Source organism: Halichoeres trimaculatus, unplaced genomic scaffold (assembly GCF_033239565.1).
Source record: "Halichoeres trimaculatus isolate MK-OKI-2021-1 unplaced genomic scaffold, fHalTri1.1 fHalTri1_scaffold_16, whole genome shotgun sequence".
NCBI lineage: Eukaryota > Metazoa > Chordata > Actinopteri > Labriformes > Labridae > Halichoeres > Halichoeres trimaculatus.
Genome location: NW_027437194.1, coordinates 25,176,418 through 25,200,078, shown reverse-complemented (window position 1 = coordinate 25,200,078; position 23,661 = coordinate 25,176,418). Strand labels below are relative to the sequence as shown.

The following is a 23,661-nucleotide window of genomic DNA, read 5'->3' as shown; positions in this document are numbered from 1 at the left end:
AGCTTTTCCAAACATGTTTGTTTTATTTTAGATGCATACAATATTTTACAGTGCACACAGAAACAGAATGACTTCACAAACACTACCAGAGTCTGATGCTAACAGTCAGCTGTGTTCCCCGTGCTGTGGGGATGCTTCAGAGCCCAGTCTGGAACAGGAAATCTCCTCAAGGTTGAATCACAAAGAAAGAAGAATATATTAGAGGATGTTGGAAAAAAAAACTTCAAGTAGTTAGCAAAACTAAAAAGACTTGATACAAACTAAAACAAATGATTGCGTGCTGTTATCCAGCAAAAAGGACACAAAACTGACTGTGAGCATCAGGAGCGCTGATCATTCTGACCCTGATAGCTTTTGATTTTTTGAAATACTTTGGTTTTTGTGTGCAAAGTGGACTAATAAAAGCATCCAAAAAGTAAACAAGGATGATCGGAAATGCTTATGAGAAGCTTAAAATCCAATATCCAAGAAAAACTTGAGTTGTGACTCAACACTGAGTGGAGTTTACTCCTTAAAGTCTACAGTACTAGAGTTCTTTCTGTTTTCTGGAGTCACTCTTAAAATGTAACCTTTCTGACACTGAAACTTGAGCAGCTTTGTGTTTATTTCAGATTCAATTTAAAGATGACTGTAGGTCTGTGGCTGCTGTTTCTAAACATGCTCAACAACAAAACAAAGTCAATGTTTATCAGGGTCTAAACAATAGTGACTGTACCAGAGGAGTGCAGGGAGGTCTGTTTACAGGAGGAGTCAAAAGGTTAAATTTAATGGTTTAAAGCTGGAGAACGCCTGAAGAAACCAACAGGAGGTTGTGTAATTGTTTGGAAATAGTAGGATTTTAGAGGATAGGTCACAGTTTGTCTCCATAAAGTTTTTCTCAGAAGCTGCAGATGAAAGTTACAGAGTTTGATTCATAGAAACAGAAAACTCTCTATCAGTAAATCATTGCCAAGCTTAAAAGGCTTTACTCATCGTACCTGTCTCTACAGACGTCAACAAATGGATTCTGTCATCAGTTGGTGGATCTGGCACGTCTCACGTTATCTGCAGAGGTAGACTCTGTGTTTCTATCACAGATAAGCATGCGAGGATTTTAAACAGCGGTTTCTCAACATTTATGGAGCTGCCGCAGGGTTTCTCCACCGCGCTGCCAAAACCCTTCCTCTTTAAAGGATTCATGTGGTCGGACGTTTTCACAAAGGAGACTGCACTTTGCCATTTTTCATTTCAGCTCTGTGCGAGTTGGAAATTATTGATATCAACTGATTTTTATAACTGGTTCATGTTTGAGCATCTAAATAAGAGAATTTTGACTTTTCCAAGTTATCATGTTATATTCAAACAACAACACTTTCCAGGTGCAGGATTTTGTATTTTACAAACAAACACTGGGCACAACAACCCCACTAAACTTTTGGCTTTTAAGTTCACAGAGGACTTCCGTGTGACCTTTGCTGAAGCAGTTTCCTTTTCTGCTCCATGAACTCAGTCTTTAGGTAAACAGTGGACATGTTAAAAGATCAGGAACCAAATTTTTCCCACAGATCTGAGGAAGAAATGAGTCAGATATCCTCTTGTAGTTCTTGTAGGGGCACAGTTAAAGTGGGGTATTCTGCTTTTCGTAATTTAAAGATGACCATAAAGTAACAATGCTTAATGTTTTAACTAAATTTTTGCAGATTTTTAAACCTCTACAAATTTATACGTCGTAGAAATCCCAGAATCTGTGTACTGATTAAAACACTCTTTTCTGGGAAACAGGGTGAGATCTTCATGGGATTTGCTAAAATAATGATGTCATCACATAAGGATCTCCCAACTGGTTTATAACACTCTGGAGGAACGGCCCTCAAACACCCAGGTCTGTCCGTAGCTCTGCCTCCAGAAAGCTGGCCAATCAGAGTGAAGGGGGTTTGTGAAGTGGGGAGCCTTAAAGAGACAGCAACCAAAATAAGGCCGAAATACAGGTTTCCTAAAACACAAGTAAAAGAAAAAAAGAGACTATTTTGGAGCTGTAAATCATCTAAAGATACTACGGGGGCACCAGATGTACAAAATAAAAAAAAATAAAAAAAAAAAAGCACATTAACCCTCCTTTAAAGTTTGAAAGCTGTTCTTTGGTTGCAGTTGTCTCACTTAAGGAAAAACACACATTGTACCTTATTCCACTCTTTAATGTCACTCCTACATCATAATGTATGCATTAATAAAAACTTTTGAAAATTTGAAACCTGTGTTCGGGTGATACAAGCCCTTTTTTATTATTTACCTTGAGCTGTAGTTATATTGGTGAAAATTTGCCAATGATCAGTTCACAACATGATTCCAATTAAGACAATGGTTACTGATTCAAGCATTGAAGCATTCTGAGGTTTCATTTCCCTAAAGTAGTGACAATACACTGCTGACTTATAGCCTTAGTGCTCACTGTTCAGTGAATTTGAATATGTTATCACGGTTTTATTATTGAATAAAGTGTAGTACAAGCAGTTTAAATTAATTACATCTGACTAGTATTGAAATGTTTGTTGTGAAATTATAAGAATGACTAAACATGGTCAGTTGCTCTGTTGTATTCAAGTGTACCTGTAAGTTAAACAGCAGAATCATGAGAAAAAAAAGGATAATTTCCTCGTTCTTAATGAGTTCTGCAGAACAGAATCACGCTTTCTTGTCACAATGCTGGTTCAACCTCCAAAACGTGCTGCACACTTCTTTCCCACCGTAAGAAAACACCAGCAGGGGGCGACAGAGAGCTGAACAACGCTCAAATCTGAAGCTTCATTTTCTCCTCCCAGTGAGGGCAGGTAGAAGGGTACAGACAGGAGTTTCTGCTCACTCTGTCTGTTCGTGTCCCTGGCTACATCTCCTCCTGACTGCTCGGTGACTCAGCCCTGAGCCTGGATGTTTACACTCTTCTTACATTTTTATAAGTTTGGAATGCACATCTCCTGAACTGAGGCGAGATGAGACGTAAGTACGTCTGCTGCTGCTTGAGTGTCCACTTCAAGTTGAACTCTTCTCCTTTTAACTAACCTCAAACTCTCCTTGCTCCAGCCTCTGTTTTAGGCTCAGTTTGGGCCCTTTTCTTGCTGCTGCGGGGGCCAACATGCCAGGGAGAGGAGCTCTCCTCCAGCACAGGTATGAGGGAGGGCAGTGGGTTTACTTAGGGTGATTTAAGGCTGAAGTTGTTATCTACTTTCCCATCACTCTGAACACTTGGTGCTTTAATATGAGATGCAGGAAACACATGTTCAGAAGGGTATCAAATGTGCTTAAGCGCATGTTTTTCTTTAACCCTGTGATTTATCAGGTCTTCCTTTTTCAACAAGTTAAGCTGCCAAAGGTTTCTAGACATTCCTATAACTGTGATAACAAAGGCAGGCCCTGGCAGGCCTCCTGCCGGTGTAATAACACCACTTTATCAGGGAAAAAACAAAGAAAACGTATCCAGGGTCATGTTTAACATCTTGTTATTCTTTCATGGCTGATTCAAATGAGAGAAACCTTGTTTTAAAACTGCTGGATTCAGTACTTTCTAACTTTAAAGCCCCCCAAACAGACTTTTCCTGCCTGACCTGTGGGTCAGACATGTAGCCTGACCTGCAGGACCACCACCCCCTCCTCTCACACCTCGTATATACATACATAAACCATCTGGCTTCAGGCTAATGTTATCAACCCACACATTCCTGGAAAGACTTTCAGCACTTTTCTTTCTTCCCATTGATGAATTGAAGAGATTTTGTAAAGTGTCAGAAGACAAACTCAGCTTGTCTTAAATCTACCACAAGTGTAAACCCTTAGCCAAGAGGTCAGGGGAGGTAACATGTGACACTTCTGAATCCCTTATAACCTGCTCTTCTTACAAAATGATGTTTTGAATTGAAGTGCAACTACTGGTTTAATGTTAATACACTTTTTTTTAATTCATCAAGATACAAAGGTATTCATTTTATTGGAGTTTCATGACTGAAACCACATACATGAACCACGATTGTTGGTTTTCTCATTGTATTTAATCATGTTTTAATGTAAAAGTGTTCATTCTAACTACCTCGTCCCAAACTATCGTCTGAAAAGTGACCACATTCAAAGTTATTACCATCCTCTTCTTTTAACAAGTGCTTGATAATGAAACAGCTCACACTGAAAAACAAAACACCAACCTGGGAAATTACTCTGACTCTTGACAATGACTGAATCTATTTCCACTGCAATGTTCCTGCACACTACATGATTTAAGCTCTTAGCATGAAAACGTTATCAGTATTTGCTATCAGCATGAAACACGCTCTCTGTGTTGTATCTAGCATTGAGGGATTAGTCTGTCTTCCTCCAATTCTTAAATCTTGAGTCACAGGATTTCTCATCGTAGTTTAGACTCCAGGAGTTTGCGACACACTGAATCACAGGTGAAAACTTTTCTGACTAACTTGTGCCAGTGCAAGTGACAAATTCCCATCTATCTGCTGGCTGTGAACTCAGTCTGACCTGTTTGATCTGGTAGTATCTGTTTAGTTTACATAGCAGTCGGATGAGGTTACAGAAGTGTTGAGCGTGCTGCTAGGAGATAGAGGGGGACGAGGCCACTCAGGCAGAAAGAGGCATGTTTTTACATGCGTAGAGGAACATGTGTGCATCTCCTTTGTCTGAGGCTTTTTTGGTCTCACTCCTCTTTGGACTATTGTCTGATTTTATGACCTAAAAGCTTAAAATCTTAGAATGAAGGAATGTCTGATACAGATCCAATCTGATATGTAATCTCTCTGGGTGAGGAGGATTTGCATCCCGACACCGAAACTGGCACGTATGAACTCAGCTTGTTGTATCCTGTCAGTATTTCTAATAAACAACCCCTCCCCTCCGTTTCTCTGTTTCTGGCCAAGATAAGAAAAGTCTTTTTGTGAGGATGGCATAATTCTCACAGCTGAGAATAAAAGAACTACAAAGGGACTGCACAGGTTATCATTATGTAGTATTTTGTTACACCTGTGATTTTGACCTTTTTGGATGAACTTCAAAGCTTTTTTTTTTTTTTTTTTTTTAAAGAAATCCTTAATTTCCTAAAGGAATAATTTGAGATTTTGGGGAATGCATTTACAACCTTAATTACCAAAAATAATTGGGTAAAATTTTAGTTTCAAACATTTTGCAAATCATTCAAACTACATGTTTGTTTAAAATGGTACACACCAGATATTTAAATTAAGAAGATGTTTCATGAAGAAATTAACGCTCAATTTAAAACCTAAAAAAGCTTGTATAAGGACAACAAAACAGTGAAAAGGTTGTCAAAATCAAAACAGCTCAAGGAGAAAGGACACCAGAGAGAGGCTGAGTCCCTCTGAAGGAAAGATGGAAACAGGTCCAACATTCTGTGAGAGACTGCGTGAGCATTTAGATTAGCATACCACACACTAAATAATGTTCCTTTGTGAAGAACTGTAGAGTTTAGGGGTTTTAACATCGACTGTGTAAATCCTTAAAGATTCAGACAAGTAAGCCGAAGGGACAACTGACACCAAGCTGATACAGATGTTCAAAAACCTGCAGTTCCTTAAGTGTCCACTTGAGGCTGGCTCCAAAAGTACCACAAACCACACACACCTACATTCAAAAAAAAAAAAAATGAGAAAGTGAAGTTGAGCATTTCCAATATGATGACTACAGGATTCAGGACCCGTACGCATGTTCAGTTATTACACAAACGGGACCATTAGTTATAACATAGTGTTGTGAAATGGCCCATTTAGCTGTAGCATGCACAACATTTACAAACTGGCCTTTCAACTAATTGCACCATAAAAGCTGGGCAGGTACAGAATATTATGTGTCCAGAGAACTTCCTGGAAAACCCCTAACCAACAAATTTGATGTGCACATGCCTGCTAGCAAAAACAGCTATAAAAAAGAAATATGTGTCTCCTACATGTATACATGTACACATTTCTTCTTAAATGTCAACATTTGATCACGATGTCCAACATCTTTAAAACAGCCCAACAGGTGTGGTTATCCTGCCGGTCTAGGGTCTATCTCCAATAAATGTAATGCTCTGTTGGGACGTTAGCCTGGCTCATGCATATCACTAATCCTTTTTTTTTCACCATTAGTACAAATGGTCCGTTTTTATTGCTAATGGCTGTGCATGCATACAGGCCCAGGTGACATCAAAGACTATGTCCATGTATGGATGGATCTCTATGTCCAGGCCAGGACATTGAGATCCTTGGGGCAGGTGCTATTGGTCCCCCCAAAAACAAAACTTAAAACTAAAGGTGACTGGGCCTTCATGGCGGCTGCTCCTTGGCTCTGGAACAATCCGCCTAAGCATATCCGCTCCGCCAGCTCAGTTGAGGTTTTTAAATCATTTTTAAAGACTCACCTCTTCTCCCTGGCTTTTAATCAAAGTTGAATGCACATCTATTTTTTTGTTTGTTTGTTTGTTTGTTTGTTTTTTAATTTAATTTTTATGTGTTTTTTTGATGTATTTTAATGAATACAGACTTTTTCTTATGTTTTAGATATTTTAAGCCATATGTGTTGTGTGTGTTTGTACTGCACTTTGTTCAACTTCGGTTGTTTTAAATGTGCTCTATGATTAAAGTTTGAGTTGAGTTGAGTATTATACAATGCATAAGCAGCACTGCATTACAAACAGCCATGACTCCGAAGTGGAAATCACTGCATGGATTTGAAATCACTTCCAAACACTGATGTTAGTATGTGCTGGAAAAATTAAGCTGTCAAACTGTCTACCATCGGCTAGCATGATGCTATTGCTATGCTCACTCTGAATTCTTATCTAACTGGACCCAATTCTTTGCTCAACATAAGAAGTTGTATCATAAATTATAGGAATGCTATGTACGTGTGTATTGGAGACATTTCTAGAACTGATGTTACTGTTTGTGAAATACTCTTTGTTCAAACCAATAGTTAACTTAAACCAGGTTATTATCCAGAAACTTCCTCTGTAAGACAGCAGGAGTTAGATGGAGTTACCATGGCTGGTGATGGCAGATGTTATTTTAATAAAAACAGGTCCCGAGGGTTTAATCTGAGACTTCACTTCCAGCTGAAAAAGTAGAGTTTTTTGAAATAATACAAATTCAGAAGAGATGACCTAACCTCCAGTTTACACAGATGGTAACATCTGGGGTGATCACATGGGATCTTCATCAAGTCGTACTCTAAACATTCTGTCTCTCCTGTGATGCAAAGAAACCTCTATGATCTGTTTGCCTGAGATCTTCACTCTTCTCTCCCAGCACACCTTCACGTCTTCTCTTTCTGTTTTTCACATGTTCTCTCTCTCTGTTTTTCCACAGTGAACCCATGCTGTTATTTCCCCTGTCAGCACTGGGGTGTGTGCGTAAGATACGATGAGGACAAGTATGAGTGTGACTGCACTCGAACCGGCTACTACGGAGAAAACTGCACAGTCCGTGAGTCCGATTATCCTTGTGTGACCGTTTCTCATATCCTCTCGCATTATTGAACTCAGGGAGAATTTCAAGTATTCTGTTATTGCTCTGTCATAAAAAAGGGAAGGGTTAGGGGATAGTATTTTTTTATTTTGTTGTTGTTAGGAAGTAACACTACAAAGCAGCCGGCTGGCTTACAGAGTTGGGACTTCTTGTCTAGACCCAAATATTTGCAAAAGATGGAGGAACAGGAGCAAATGCCAGAGAGAGGCCAGCTGGGTCAGAGCTGTCTGCTGATGTCTTTACTGAACCACCGACAAATTCTGCCTCATGGTCTGCTTCTCATTAACAAGGAACCTCACAGATTGTAGCGCTTAATCAGATGTGATGTGTTTGGCTGACAGTTATGCAGTTACATCATGAGGCGAGGAACAGTTCACCAAGAGAAGGAGAGAAAAGGGTAACGAGTGAAAACACTCACTTCTGTGATTTAATCAAATTACCAAGGTTTGTATTCACATATATCTGTTTCAAACCAGCTTATTTGGGTTTATATATTGATAAACTTTATGATTTTTTTTAGGATAAAAAACTTATCTTTTCTACTTCTCCCTACCTAAAGGGGCTTCATGGCATCATTTATCTACCTGTTTAGCTTTTCGACCCACAACTTCACGAGTTTGGCTGAATCCCAGAGCTCTCAATGCGTCATTTGTGGCTCAGTTTTTGCTAAACCAGCTTCCTGTGAATGTTCTTTTCAGCAGGAATAGCACACACGCGCACACAGTTAGCACCTCACCTTTAAACAGCTAAAGAGAGAGATATTCCCTTATGGGTGGTGGAGACCAAAAAGGGAGCAAAAATATTACATCTGACATGATTTTTAACCCCTTACTGCCTGAGTTAATTTAAAATTATTTAGAACTGTTTTTTTTTTAATTTGAAGATAGAACATACAATAGCTATAAATAAGTTATATGATATATATAGATATAGTAATTTCACCCTCTGACCAATATATTGGAACATACTGTAGTGCATTTGATATGGTCCTTGGCATGTGTAGAACATGATTCAACAGGCATTGGTGGGATATAAAGGTAATCTCAGCTGCATCAAGACCTAGGTATGATGCATATTTGTGGCAACAGGTATCAAAGGCTTAATATCAGGGAATGATGTGTACTATGTGCTATGCTGTTAAACCTCCAGAAAATTTAAAGGGGAATGAAATGTATAAACTGAAATACTAATGGTTTTGGTCTCACAACTACATGCATTACATCCTAAAGTATTTGCTTTATTCAGCAGGAATAAGTCAATAGACAGTAGTCCTCCTGATCTGGGGCCCTGGGATAGTTGGTTCCCAGTCTGTTCAGTAAACCGGCCTTTTTCCTGCCAAATTATCAGTCTTTCTTCACTCCAATTAACCGCCCAGCATTTCAGAGATGTAGTTGGCAACCCAGTGGTGTGAAACCAGGTCATCCTTGTTGGACCAAAGCACAATGATTTTATCTAGAGTAAATTTCCACTCGGAATTCCCAGCTGCGTGTTCTTCCAGTAACAGGCCTGTTTTTTCCATGTTTCCTCCCACCACAGCGGCGTTTTGGACCAGAGTGCATACGTTCTTGAAGCCCAGCCCAGATGTGGTGCATTACATACTCACTCATTTCCGCTGGCTGTGGGACATCATCAACTACACCTTCCTACGGGACATTCTCATGCGGCTGGTCCTGACAGGTCAGGAGTGATTCATTCTGAGAAATTCATTCAGTGTTTCATCTTCAGCGTATTAAACATTCATTCCTTTTTAATGAGCAGTGAGGTCCAACTTGATACCCAGCCCTCCAACTTTCAACTCTAAATACAGCTACCTCAGCTGGGAGTCCTACTACAATCTGAGCTACTACACTCGGATTCTGCCACCTGTGCCTGCGGACTGCCCCACACCTCTGGGGGTCAAAGGTCAGCAATGTCTCAAGTGGGATTAATCAATTTACTCATTAAACTAACCGCCAAGAGTCATAACACAGTATAGTTCCTTTGTTTAGGACCAAATGCTAGCTAGTAGATTGAATTAAATGTTATTCTTGCACATTGTAGATTGGAAATAAGATTTTTTTTTTTAATTCAAAAGTTTCTTAAAGCTGAATGTATTTTTTACATTAAAGAGGTGATATCAAGTATTCTGATACTGTAAACGTATATAAAGTAACAATGATGGATATTCAGACCAAATTTTCAGGCCTGTAAACTGCTAAAAACATTCAGTTCCGTAGTGGCATGAGCATAATATCTTCATAAGATCTTCATGAGACTTGAAATGATGAGGTCATCAGCTAATGATCTCCCAACTACTTCATAAAATACTTGTGGGACAAGCCTCAGTGTTTCTTGACCTAAAACACCATGGTCTTATCTGCCTCTGACAGGCCTCCAGAGAGCTGGCCAATCAGAGGGAAGGGGGTCTGTGGAGCAGGGGGCCTTAAAGGGACAGCAGCTAAAACAAAGAGTTTAAGGCAGAGTCTGAAATAAGGGTTTTTGAAAAATGAGGCTTATTTTTAGCTGTAATTCATGCAAAGATACTACGGTGGTATCTCTCTATTGTCAGATTAAAACAGGAATTTTCCTGCACAGCGTCTTAAATTTGTCAAAGTACCAAGAAGGGTTGCCTATTCATTTATAGTAATACTATCAAAGGAAATACATATTCTAACCATGATGTACTGATGTGTTTAGAGCTGTTACAGAATAGGAGAGATCCTTTATCTCAGTCACATGCATTAAAATGTATGACCTTGAATGGTTCAGAAGTGCAATATGATAGGTTAACTGCATCAGCAGGGTCTTCATAGAGATACTTTGTCAGTATTATGTCTAGAGATAAACTGTATCTCTGTTCTGCTGTGCTCATGCTGGGTGTGTGTGTGTATGTGTGTGTGTTTAGGCAAGGCTGGGCTTCCTGACCCTGAGCTGCTGGTTGAGAGGCTGCTCAAGAGGAGGAAGTTCAGACCTGATCCGCAGGGCTCCAACCTCATGTTCGCCTTCTTTGCACAGCACTTCACTCATCAGTTCTTCAAGACCTACAATCGTATGGGTCTGGGCTTCACTAAGGCTTTGGCTCACGGGGTTAGTCCATTCAGAGCTATTTTTCTTTCCGAAAAGAAGAACGGGTGTTTTCTGAGTGGCACTCAGGATGCTTTTCCTTTGATAAGGAAGAAACAGCAATTTATCAAAGTATAAAATCCCATTTGTCAAATGAGACTTAGCTTAGCTTAGAGACTTGGCTCAATCTAAGCTACAAGGCTGAGATTTAGGATTGTTAGAATATAAAGCAAACAACAACCTCCAGATTTAAAATACAGAGCCTGAGCTGAGGCTTAGGTTTCAGTTTTCTGAACTCCTTTTTTATCCTGTGACTGATACAGGTGGATGCAGGGCATATTTACGGAGACAACCTTGAGCGTCAGCTTCATCTCAGGCTTCACAAAGATGGAAAACTTAAATACCAGGTAAAAGATTTAAAACTGTGCATGCAGAATTTGTTGTGTTTTCTTAGAAGGTTGGGTCAGATTAAATTGCTTAGTTTTAATCAGTAATTAATGGTTATTGCTTTTCCCATCAGTTAATTGACGGCGAGATGTACCCTCCCTCTGTAGCTGATGTACCTGTTCGGATGAGCTACCCACCTGGAGTCCCCCCTGAGAGTCAGATTGCTATTGGTCAGGAAGTGTTCGGGCTCCTCCCTGGTTTGGGGATGTACGCAACACTCTGGCTGCGGGAGCACAACCGAGTGTGTGACATCATGAAGAAAGCGCATCCCACATGGGATGATGAGCAGCTGTTCCAGACCACACGCCTCATCATCATCGGTGAGCTGAGAACAATTACACAGAGAAATGTGGAAAGTTTGAGGAACACCCCTCTTAATTATTTTCTTCTTAATGAATTTATGAAAACACTATCATAACTGTACAGCATAAATGCATATGTCGTGATTTGATCAGCTGAGCGTTGCACAATGACTGTTATTATGTTTTAATGCTTACAGATCTGAAAATATGAAAAGAAAATGAAAACTTGACTCAGGTTATAAACCACAAAGAAAGACATAAACAGTGTAACTTCAGGTGGAAATCTGACATATTTTTAAGTAAAACATCATTTTTGAGAGCTAATAAGCTAACATAAGACAAGAGCTAATGTTGGCATTCATGAGCTACAAAGAGACCAAAGCTATTGTTAGCCTACATTAGCTACCATCAGATAGGAGTGTGCCTATGTTCCCACAGGTCTTTGTTTGGACATTTTTCAGATTTTGTCCCAAAATTTGAGAAATGTGGGAACATAGGGCTGAACCCAAATCAGACAACAGCTAATGTTGGCATTTAGCCACTATGTAGCTAATATTACATTTAGTTAGGGAATATTTTAACACTTTTGTTACCTTTTCAAAAATTGAAAGGAAAGAATTAAATTGACTTAATAATAATATTTGATATTTTTTTATTTTTGTTTTATTAATTTATTTATTTTGCTATCATCATGCAATGCTAATTTTATCATTTTTTTATAACTAGCATCATATAGCAGCCAATGTTGTCATTATTTGGCTACCTTAAACAATAGCTAATGTTGACATTTATTAGCTTGAAACATCAGACAGCAGATAATGTTAGCACTTATTAGCGTACATCAGTTAGCTAAGGAGGTAGTTGGATTCTCCTCAGTACCTTAAGAAAAAGGTAAAAGGAAAGAATGAAATAGAGAAAACATCAAAAACACTTCGATAGCTTGTTTTCTATCATCAGGCAACAGGTTATGTTGGCATTCTTAAGCTAATATCAGGCAACAGATAATGTTGACATTTAGACACTATCTAGGAAAAAATAATGGTTAGCTTGGAAGTAGTTTAGTGCTCACATCACCTTTGAAAAAAGGTTAAAAAAAAAAAAAAAAAAAAAGGTTTGACAACAAATCATATGACAGTTTCGATTCAATCATCAGGCAACAGCTAATGTTAGCATTTAGCCTATTTCCCGCTAGCAGTCACATAGTCACAAGCCAAGAATAATCTTTATGGTCTCATTAACTGTTTACTGATAGGCTTTTTAACATTTATTCCTGCAGTAAAATATCATTTAATGCCCCTGTTTTGAATAAGGTAATGGGTACAAAAAAATTACTAGTGTCATAACCAGGACAAGTCAGCACAGAATAACAGCAACTGAGCTTTCCACCACAAGCATGGTATTAATGTGAGTGTGGTAACTTAGTGATTGTTAGCCTAAGCTTTGGTGACGGTACTGTTGGCTAGGGCTAGCTGTTTCTTGTTAAGTCTTCCAGGAAGTTAACACAGTCTTTTCATACTGAACACAAAAGTGGGATCAGTGTGTAAGAGAACACCCACTAACACTGCTCCTCGATGGGCACTTGATAGTTTTGTTAATAACAGTGTGTCATCACACTCCCACATGAGCTAATGATGACTTTCACTTCCCTTTGGTTTATACCTGTTCTCCTGTGAGTCAGTGCCAGGTGGGTGGATGAATTTAACATCTCTGTGTGTCTCCACATGTTGCCCTCAGGTGAGACAATAAAAATAGTGATAGAGGAGTACGTGCAGCACCTCAGCGGATACCTGCTGCAGCTGAAGTTTGATCCCACCCTGCTGTTTAACTCCAATTTCCAGTACGGGAATCGCATCGCTCTGGAGTTCAGTCAGCTTTACCACTGGCACCCCCTGATGCCTGACAGCTTCTTCATCAATGGAGACGAGCTGTCCTATTCACAGTTTCTGTTCAACACTTCTGTTTTGACAAACTATGGCATCGAGAAGATGGTCGATGCTTTCTCTCGCCAACCTGCTGGCCAGGTAATGAATTATTATAAAAAAGCATTAATTTCATGTAACAGAAGGTCTTTGCTGTTGCATTGTTGTTATCGCATGTATTTATCATTCATTTAAAACAATTGTGATTTACTCCACATCAGGGTTAAATATCACCAAATGTTTTATAACCTGTATCCTGTCATTCGTACAGGTTGGCGGAGGTCACAACATTAATGCCATGGTGACCAGAGTGGCTGTTGGAGCCATAAAGGAGTCTCGCCAGCTCCGCCTGCAGCCCTTCAACGAGTACAGGAAACGTTTTAACCTAAAGCCATACACTTCATTCAAACAATTCACTGGTAAGTAAAACATTTCTGTTTACAGACCGCACACCACAACCTCCAGGTCAGGTGATTTATGACTTTGACAAGTCTATGAAAGCAGCTGGACATTCTTGGAGCGGATTCTTGGAATAAATTACGTCTGCTCCCTTTGAGGGAAGATTTTAAAGACTATTCTCTGTTATTGTCACAGTATTTTCATATTCTCAATAGCTGTCTAGTTGTCCACCACAGCAAAATATGATAAATGCAAAGAGGATTCTGCTCTGCTCATGGCATTGTGAGCCTTGTGAGATTTTTCCTTCTCCAAGTTGCTATTTGGGTGTCAGGGGGGGTGCAAGAGGAGCATTTTGCAGATCTTAAAAGTTTGGGGTGTTTATTGTTTTTGCTAGTGCAAAAGAAAAGATCAGATAGAAAGCCTTTACCTACTTTTCACCAATTATTGCTAATTTCATAGCAATCCACCCAGTGGTTGATAAATAATATCAAAATTTTAATAGTTGCACCAAAGTTGAGATATTTTCTGTTTCACTGTGCTATAAAGCAGTGGTTCCCAAAGTGGGGTTTTTGATCCCATAGAGGGTTAAAAGAAAGAATTAAATATGGATTAAAATTTGATGTAAAAGCATGCAAACAGAAAATGTTTGATCTGTTTTCCTCATTTGTTGAAGACCTCTGAAGTGACTAAACCAGGAGAGCGACAGTATCAGTGGAGGCAGATTCATTTAGGAAACACTGCAACATGTGCACATGTGGTCTAAATTTCAACACATCAGCTAAACAGGCTGAAAACTTTGTGAACTCCTCCTGTGCAGCTCATCTGATTATCTCACTCTTTTACAGATAACGAGGAGATAGCTCAGGAGCTCGAAGATTTCTATGGAGACATTGACGCTCTTGAATTTTATCCCGGTCTGATGTTGGAGACAACTCGACCGGGGTCCATATTTGGAGAAAGCATGGTGGAGATGGGTGCCCCTTTCTCTCTGAAAGGCCTCCTGGGAAACCCCATATGTTCTCCTGATTACTGGAAGCCCAGCACCTTTGGAGGTAAAGTGGGCTTCGACATAGTGAACTCAGCCACACTGAAGAAGTTGGTTTGTTTGAACACCAGGACGTGTCCTTTTGTTTCCTTTCACGTACCAACTGAGGAACAAATACAAAAAGAGAACAAAGACACTAAATCGAGGACTGATGAGCTATGACCCCATCAGGAGACTGTTGCTGTGATCTTCATGTGAAGGCAAAAGAGGCTCCAAGGTTAGAAGATGCTGTGTGTGACCAATGTGCAGTCAAGAATGTTTCAGCACTGAAGGCCCCGGAAAAACTCTCCTCCATAACTGCTCACTCTTCATCTCACATTTCAACAAATACACCTGGAAAAACTGCTGAAATACTGAAATAACACTGCTTTTCATACTCACACTTCTCAGTAATAAAGGAATGTCCTGTTGGTAGATTTGTTTTTTTTTTTAAATGATTACATCGACTATGTATTGAAATAAACTATAGACAAAAAAAAACACAATCCAGTTATGGATATCTTTTTTTTAACGTTTGAAATGTTGACCAGTCATTGCTCTGTACTGCTCATCTCTGTGCATTCCAGTTTGACTGCTGTAGTTCCTGAAGACCTTGTGTTTCTTTTGGCCACAGTCTGAGTACATACAGTTGCAGAAGATCCCACACAGTAGCAGATTATGTGGCGGCCATGAAGTGCAAAACGCAACAACAAAAGAGAAAACAAAAAAAGAAAACACAAAAACAGAAATGAATATGCAACAACAAATAGAGGATAAAACAGAAAATAACAAGGAGATGCTGCATTCATGCAGGTACCTACCTGTTTTGTTTTATCTTTTGAATTTTCTCTGTTTTGTTTTGCACTCTGGGGCCAACATAAAATTACATTAACGTAGTACATAGTAACAAGATTATTTATGTCCAACCAGACCAACTAAAATTTTTAAAAAAGAAAAACAATCAATCAGATTGACTAAAAGAAAGGTTTTGCTTTGGGAGTAACTGGTGGTTGGTTATAACAGCTATTCACAGAATTTCATTTTTTTTCTGCACAGCAGTGATTTCGGTGAGTCAAAATCTTAGTTAAAATATTACACTAACGCCATCTAGCTGTGAGAGTTGGTACTGCATTGTAATGCTTCCAGCATTTTCCCTGCATTCTCTACGTCAGTGGGATGAGTAATGTTGCCTTTAAGTGAATTCAGTTAAATCCTATACTCGGTAAATATTTAGCAGTAAAACTGACTAGCAGCGTAATTGGGAAATATTGAGTACCTGCAATGTAACTGATAGTTTTTCATCCACTGGAATCTTATGCTATTTCCTAGCACACCCTAAAGAAGTACAGTCTCATTCCAAGAGCTACCATCCTATAATTCATTTTAATGAAAAAAAAAGAAAGAAAAAAAAAAGGTTTGTTGAGAACCATGAATGTCAACAGTGATTCTGTACTCTCCCATTTCCTGTATTGTAATGCCTGTTACATCCAGTATCCTGTTCTGTCGTCTTTTTTTTTAATTATTAAACATCATTTTTGCAATCTGTATCTCTGCACTGTACTTTTAAATGTATCATTTCATTTTTATGTAGCCAAAAAAAAAAAAAAAAAAAAAAAAAACACCTGGCAGAGGGGCTGCCCATAAAAACTAGTCCCCTTTCATGTAAATGAAATTAAATTAGTATAAATACTGCATGAATGGTAATTATGTCGATAGGTGTGAGGTATGTATTTATATATTTAGAGTTATTTTCAAAACCATCGTTAGGCGTTTCTGGTTATTTAAATGACTATAATAAGCAATCAAACCATAATGCCATATGTAAAACCGGCGAGTAAAATTAAATCCAGGTTTTCTGGGCGTGAACACTCGAAATTACGGTTTCTTCGTGAACCCTGAAGGCATCCAAACAGATTAGCTGACAGCGCACGGTTGGAGTTGTATCAAGCTGCTCCTACGATCAAGGTAAGATGAAATAGCTTGTATATCTGAGTATTTTTAAATTATACTGGTGTAGCATTAAGTACATTTCGTCTGATTTGAGCTTCAGCCTCTTACGATTTAGTGAATGTTTAGTAGATGTTCAGTAAGTCAATGTAAGACAAGTTAGCTTGACCAGGCTAACGCTAACTTAGCTCACTTTCACATCCGTTAGCTGGTTCGGCCGGCGTCCTACTTTTACAATAAACACTTTAAGTGGCTTGACTCTATCCTCTTACAGGGTGAAGACATTTACCTGAGAAATTGACAGCAATAGGGAGCGATTAATGATAACTTGCCGTGTTAGTTACCGCAGCCGTTGAATTGAAAAGGATTGTGCACAGTGAGGGTGTTGGTGGTAGGCCTTAATTCCCAGTATTAGCCTGTGTTTAAACGTTACACTAGGAGGTAGTGGAGGGATATTGTTCATATTTTAGGTGTACAGAACAAATATTTTTGTAAATAGAATAAAATAATTGCACTATATTATGATTAATACCAAAAATGTATTAATTGCATAGATCTTGTATATGTATCATTTCAATATTCACAAATAGTGCTGCACATATGTAGAAAAAAACAATGCAACTACAATAAATCAAAATTGTTACTTGAAAATAGCATAAGATTTGAACTTTTGAAGTTAATAAGATCAAAATTAAGACCTGAAGCAAATGTCAAACCAAGATAGCTATATGACATTATCAAAACGGAGCATGTATGGGTTATAAAGTGTGGGACCTAAACTTGAACCCTGAGGAACACCGCAATTTACTTCTTAATGATAGTCTTCACCTGTACTGATAGAAAACTGTGGATCTCCATGAGTAATGTAGTCCCTGTCTCTTATTCTCAGCTCTCATATGGCTCAGTGCATCATTAAAAGCCTATATCTCCAAGTTAACACACAAAGTATAAGCCCTTTATTGTGTAGGTGTCCTATTTTAGACGTAAGCCTTTGCATCCCACCCAGGACAGCTTGGGTGCTTTCAGCCTGGATTATAACGCTCCACTGAGTACTGTGCTCTGCCGGACTATTACGAGACCAAATGAGGATGTCCAAAGGTTTTTCTATACAAGGCATGAATGATAAAGCAAGTGGCAGCATTGTTTTTCTGCCAGCTGTAATACTTTGCAAGTTACTATTCAGGTTTAACCTATTTTTTAACCTGATTCTCCCTGTTAGACATCTGTTCACTAAAATCTTTCATTTGAACTCATCAAATAGTTACAAATTTAGCACAATGTTAAAGTGACTGTGGAAAATATAACATGATAATACTGAAGTCAGTGTCAAAGTTTGGCATTTTTGTTTTTATTGTGAAGCACTAGGGATTGCATGTTTTAATGAAATGTGCTTTTTAGGTAAATCTGAGTCAGTATAACGCTAAGCCTTTTGTCTAAGCATTAAAGAGGGGGTGTTGTGCTTTGTTTTTTAGGCTTTTTTACTGTCACTCTGGTGCCATTATTGCTGATTTCAATTATTTCTGGCCCCAAAAAGCAACATTTTTCTTTCACTGGTGTTTTGGGAAACTCATATTTCAGCCTCAACTTATCTTCAGCTGCTGTCTCTTTAAGGCCCCCCTTTTCACAAACCCCCTTCCCTCTGATTGGTCAGCCCTCTGGAAGCTCATTCCTCCAAGGCGTTGTGAACCAGTTAAGATATCCTAAGGTGATGACCTCATTGTTTTAGCAAGTCTTGTGAAGATCTAATACATTTTTTAGAACAGAGCATTTTAATCAGTTCATAGACAGATTCAGGGCACACGTTTAGCATAAACATCTAGCATTGTTACTTTATTTCCATCTCCATTCTTTATTTCCAAACCTTTGTGGAATAAATGAAAGCAGAATACCCCCTCTTTAAGTTTAGGGTTCTAACTTATATTAGTATTTTCAGTGAGTTGCTTTAATGCTCTTACCTATTGTTAACTGCTCCTATCAGGTAAACCACCATCATGACGACTCTGGATGACAAGATTCTGGGAGAGAAGCTGCAGTATTATTACAGCAGCAGCGAGGATGAAGGCAGTGACATCGAGGATGAGGATGGGGTGAGCAAGACCATCCGAGACGCTAACGTCAATGAGCCTGAGATAGATTACAGTGCAGATGGGAGTGCTGTCAACACAGGTACTAACACAAGAACATACACACAAAATCACACTGATAAGCCCAGTTTGTAAACTTCTGTTCAAGGATGAAGAGGAGGTGATGAAGTGCTATTAAACAGTGACAGTGGCTGTTTTTTTTCCCAGGACCAAAGGGGGTAATCAATGACTGGAGGAAGTACAAACAGCTGGAGGTGGAGCAGAAACAAGAGCAGAAGAACGAGATGGAGAGACTGATCAAGAAGCTGTCAATGACCTGCCGCTCTGATCTGGACCTGGAAAAAGACAAGGAGAAGCAGAAAGAGCTGAAGGAAAAGATTCAAGGCAAAGTAAGTAGGATGGCAACAAAATAAATGTGAAGATGAGGAGTCCTCACATGTCAGACTTCTGCTTCCTCACACCATCGTTGGACTGTGTGTGAGACTAATACACTTGCTACAGGAACACATGCTGAGGGAAAATTCCTAACACTGACTCAACCTGATTCACAGAGGTCTGATTTGAACCTTCATTGGAACAAATGTTTATTGTCTTGAAATTAGAATGGCAGTGTTAACTTTTACATGCTTGTAGTGTGGCTAACTTATTTAAATATGAAACCCATCTCATTATGTATTGGCTGCATTATCATACAAGCTTGCTAAGGCCACATGAGGCTCATGAGGTGTGATTATGGTCACTTCTTTCTGCATGGACCAGCTCTGCAGAAATCAAGCTAATAGCTAGTAGCTACTACTTGTCCACAACCAGCTTAGTCTCTTTGCTAAACACACACCCACTGACTGAAAACATTGAACTGCACCTTTATAAATAAGCTGAAAGTTCCCAGGCTTTCAAAAAGTTTGCAGGCTTGAGCCCAAGTGTTGGCACCCCGCTCTGCTGAAGGTGAACAATACTTCAGCCTGTGTCAGAGTGATAGGTGTGTCCTTGGGGTGCAGTTTGATTGCATCCTTCAAGTTTGAATGTGCCACAGATGCTGGATGAGTTCCCAGAAACATTACCCTGAATGCCAGAACTGTATGAAAGAGAAGTTGTGCAGTCATTACATGTCAGAATTCCATGGATGAAGTCCAGATTTTGTGTTTATTGGTGTAAATTATCTCTGACTTCTTCAATAATGATCACTCATTGTGACATGTCAGTAGGAGATGGACAAATAAATTGTTTTATTGTTTGGACTGTAAAAAGTCTTAATTTGTTATGGAGTGAAGCACTGATGATAATCCTTCCTTCTTTTTAAAAATCACTCGTCATGATTATTTACTATTTAAAATATGAACACAGGTTGTTTCCTGAGCGGTGCTGTGAGTCCTCTAGTCTGACACTGTTACAGCAGAGTCTTCACATGCTGTTTTATCTTACAGTTTTATAAATATTTTCACAAAGATCAAATTCTTACCGCCCCCATTTAAGGAAAAATGTAGACTGTGTGTTTAAAACTAACAGTTTATTTATACAAGTTATGATTTATCTGTGGGTTGAAGCTATCTTGATAAGTTAACCCTATAACAAGCCGTCTATTCTTTTCTGTGAGTTCAGAGTCTGCCACTCAGAGATTTGTGTTTGTGAAGGTGATGTGAAAGTGTGAACTCTATAGTAAACTGAATCTTGGCCTAACAACATTTTTCTGAATCTTAACTTTCCTCTTTGCCCCCTACAGATGACCATGCAGGAGTACAACATGCTCCAGGAAGGGCAGGATGACGAAGACTTCCTCCAGCATTACCGTATGCAGCGCATCGAGGAGATGCGGCGTCAGCTCTGCCGTGGGAAACGCTTCGCACAGGTCTACGAGCTGAACAGCGGGGAGGACTTCCTGGAAGCTTTGGACAAAGAGGACAAGAGCACGCTGGTCATGATCCACATCTACGAGCCGGAGGTCCCAGGCTGCGAGGCCATGAGCGGCAGCTTAATGTGTCTGGCTCAGGAGTACCCGCTGGTCAAGTTCTGCAGCGTCCGCAGCTCGGCCATCAGCACCAGCGCTCTGTTCAGAGACAGCGCTCTGCCTGCTCTGCTGGTTTACAAAGGAGGGGACCTGATTGGGAACTTTGTGCGGCTCACAGACCAGCTTGGTGAAGATTTCTTTGCTGTGGACGTGGAAGCTCTGCTGCAGGAGTACGGCCTGCTGCCTGACAAAGCTCCCACGGTTCAGAAAACAATCCGTAACGGAGCGATTGTACAGAACACTGTGAGTGATGATGATTCTGACCTGGATATAGACTAAAGCCAGAATCTTCTTGATGCTTTGAAGTTTGTACAAACAGTCTGCATGGACTATCGGTTACTTTTAATGCATATGATCCCCGTAAGGAACCTGACTGAGCCACAACTTCAGTCAGTCAGGCCACTCACATTCACATCCCAACATACGCACAATCCGCACTAAATCAGAACCAAATAAAACACCAAGAAATCACTCTCTGTTTAACAGTCCCACTGAAACAGATTCAGCTTTAGTTAAGTCAGGGGTGAGATGAGTTCATGTAATTATTTTATTGTTTTGTGACTGTCAGCTATTTATTCATATGTGAAATCTTAAACTCGCATTCCTCTTTATTTCGTGTGCATCCTCAGTGTATTTAACGTGTTCCTCTCTGTAGATTTCAAACCCTTTCAGCTGAAGGTTATTTAGAGTTGATTTTCTAACTTTTATATGTGGTGTAACATTTCACACAGTGGAAAAATAAAGAAGCGTTTGGACTCATTCAGTGCTTTGTTTTTAATTGACAAGAGTTAAAAATGATTAAAGCTGCAGACTAGATGATTTTAAGATAGATTTAGACCAGGCACACGAGATGACTTTCCAGTCTTGATCCATTTCAAAACCTTTGAGCCAATCAGGTCACACCTCTTTGACCGCAGAGGGAAACACATCGGGCCATGAATCTGACAACATACAGCTCAGTGATCAATACATTCAGAGAGCCTAAAGAGACGGTTTTCTGCTTTCCATATTTCAGTTGTGGACATAAAGTTGGATGTTGGATGTCTATCCTAAATGTGTGCAGATTTTCAAACCTCTAAATATTTATTTGTTGCAGAAATCCCAGAATCTGTCTGTAAACTTATCAGAAATAACAAGGTCTTCAAGAGATTTGCTGAAATGATGACGTCATCACATAAGAATATCATACCTGGTTCATGACACTTTGAAGGAGAGGGCCTCAAACACCAAGGTCTGCCCATAGCTCCGCCCCTGACAGGCCTCCAGAGAACTGACCAACTTTAGGACAGCTGGAAGCCTTAAAAAGCCTTGAAAAAGGACAATACCCCCTCTTTAAAAATGTTATCAGGATGATGTATACAGCCTGAGTCCACGGCAGTTGGCAGCTCTCTCTCAAATATTTGATTGAGAAAGAAATAAAAACATGATGAAACATGTGACAGAGGGAAGGAGATCCAGTAACAACAAAGTCTTGGAGTGAAGCCTGTAGTGGAAGAATGTTCAATGAGCCGATTCTCTCCTCGCCCTGTAGAGGGCGCTGTGTAGCTGTTGTTATTTTACACATAAAGTTTGCATTGCCGTTGACAGGCGTCGACCAAGTGGTGTTTGGGAGAATGTGAGGTGTGATGTTGAAGTGGTTTGAGAGGTCAGAAGACAAGAAAAAGTGACATAAACACACTTCACTTATCATTTTTTTTCCCCCGTATGTAGGTTGTAAAAAAGAGCATGTCACTTTGTAAAAGGACCTTTTATTTATATAAAACATAATGTAGGATAAGTGGGGTAATACATATAAGTCGATGGAATTGATTTAATGATTGTGACACTGATGCCCTCAAGGACTTCAGACGAGACTTGAAAAGCCAACCGCTCTCTGCTGCCCCCTGGTGGCTACAAACTGCAACATTCATTTCAATACACACATCAATCCTTTGAAGCAGTTTATTATATGTACAGTTTGGAGCACCTGTGTGTTTTAGACAAAGGGTTATACAAATAAATACATAAAAATATAAATAATGTATCAGAAGAGAAAGTGGCAGTGCTTATTATCTAACATCTTGATTAAGTGTACATGCAGGAGCCAAAGTAACATCATATCACAGTATTTTACAGCGTGTCATTTTCTTCCTGAGTCCACTACATTGAGTTAATTTACCAATCTGACCACATGAAGCATGCTTAGACCTGTCTCTATGTTTAATTTGCTGCGGACAGGCTTCCCTGCTGCACAACAGCATCCCCACAGACCTTTCCAGTTCACTAAACCCCCACATGTGACAAGCCCATTACAAACTGCAGATAGGTCAACTCATCCAATCCTGCCTGCTCAATAACCGCTCTCACCACGAGGAGCGGGAGCTGCTGCAGCTCAATGTTTTGATTCAAGCTTTTCAGAGTGAGCACGGACAAATGCAGACAACAAACAGCTGATGTAACTTGAAAAAAAAGTATGCATCAGCTAAACAGCTGATGTAGTGTTACAAACAGCTGATGTGGTGTTAAAATCAGCTGATTTTGTGTTACAAACAGCTGATGTGGTGTTACAATCAGCTGATGTAATGTTACAAACAGCTAATGTGGTGTTACTAACAGCTGATTTGGTGTTGCAAGCAGCTGACGTGATGTGACAATCAGCTGTTCTAGTTTGTAAACAGCTGATATGGTATTACCATCAGCTGATTTGGTTTGTAAACAGCTGATGTGGTGTACAATAAAACAGCTGATGTGATGTTACAAACAGCTAGTTTGGTGTTACAATCAGCTGATGCAGTGTTACAAACATCTGATTTTGTGTAACAAACAGCTGATGTAGTGCTACAATTATCTGATTTTGTGTTACAAACAGCTGATGTGTTGTTACAAACAGCTGATGTGGTGTTACAATCAGCTGATGTGATGTTACAAACAGCTGTTCTGGTGTTGCAAGCAGCCTACATGATGTAACAATCAGCTGTTGTAGTTTGTAAACAGATGATGTGGTGTAAAAAAACAGCTGA

General features: G+C 39.5%; 2 protein-coding genes across 2 annotated transcripts; both read left to right on the top strand.

The window, feature by feature from the left end:
* The first annotated feature begins 2,966 nt into the window (after positions 1-2,966).
* On the top strand, positions 2,967-15,002 carry LOC141805792 (prostaglandin G/H synthase 1-like). The gene is made up of 11 exons (XM_074690982.1): positions 2,967-2,973; positions 3,058-3,141; positions 7,335-7,451; positions 9,030-9,170; positions 9,252-9,395; positions 10,378-10,559; positions 10,859-10,942; positions 11,056-11,302; positions 13,019-13,305; positions 13,475-13,622; positions 14,448-15,002. The coding sequence occupies exons 1-11, from the start codon at positions 2,967-2,969 to the stop codon at positions 14,807-14,809; spliced, it is 1,803 nt and encodes a 600-aa protein (XP_074547083.1). The 3' UTR covers positions 14,810-15,002.
* Positions 15,003-16,514: 1,512 nt separating this feature from the next.
* pdcl (phosducin-like) lies at positions 16,515-21,425 on the top strand. Its single transcript, XM_074690606.1, has 4 exons — positions 16,515-16,591; positions 18,552-18,739; positions 18,865-19,046; positions 20,378-21,425. Exons 2-4 carry the CDS (start codon positions 18,565-18,567, stop codon positions 20,939-20,941), a joined length of 921 nt encoding a protein of 306 aa, XP_074546707.1. The 5' UTR covers positions 16,515-16,591; positions 18,552-18,564; the 3' UTR covers positions 20,942-21,425.
* Positions 21,426-23,661: the final 2,236 nt, after the last annotated feature.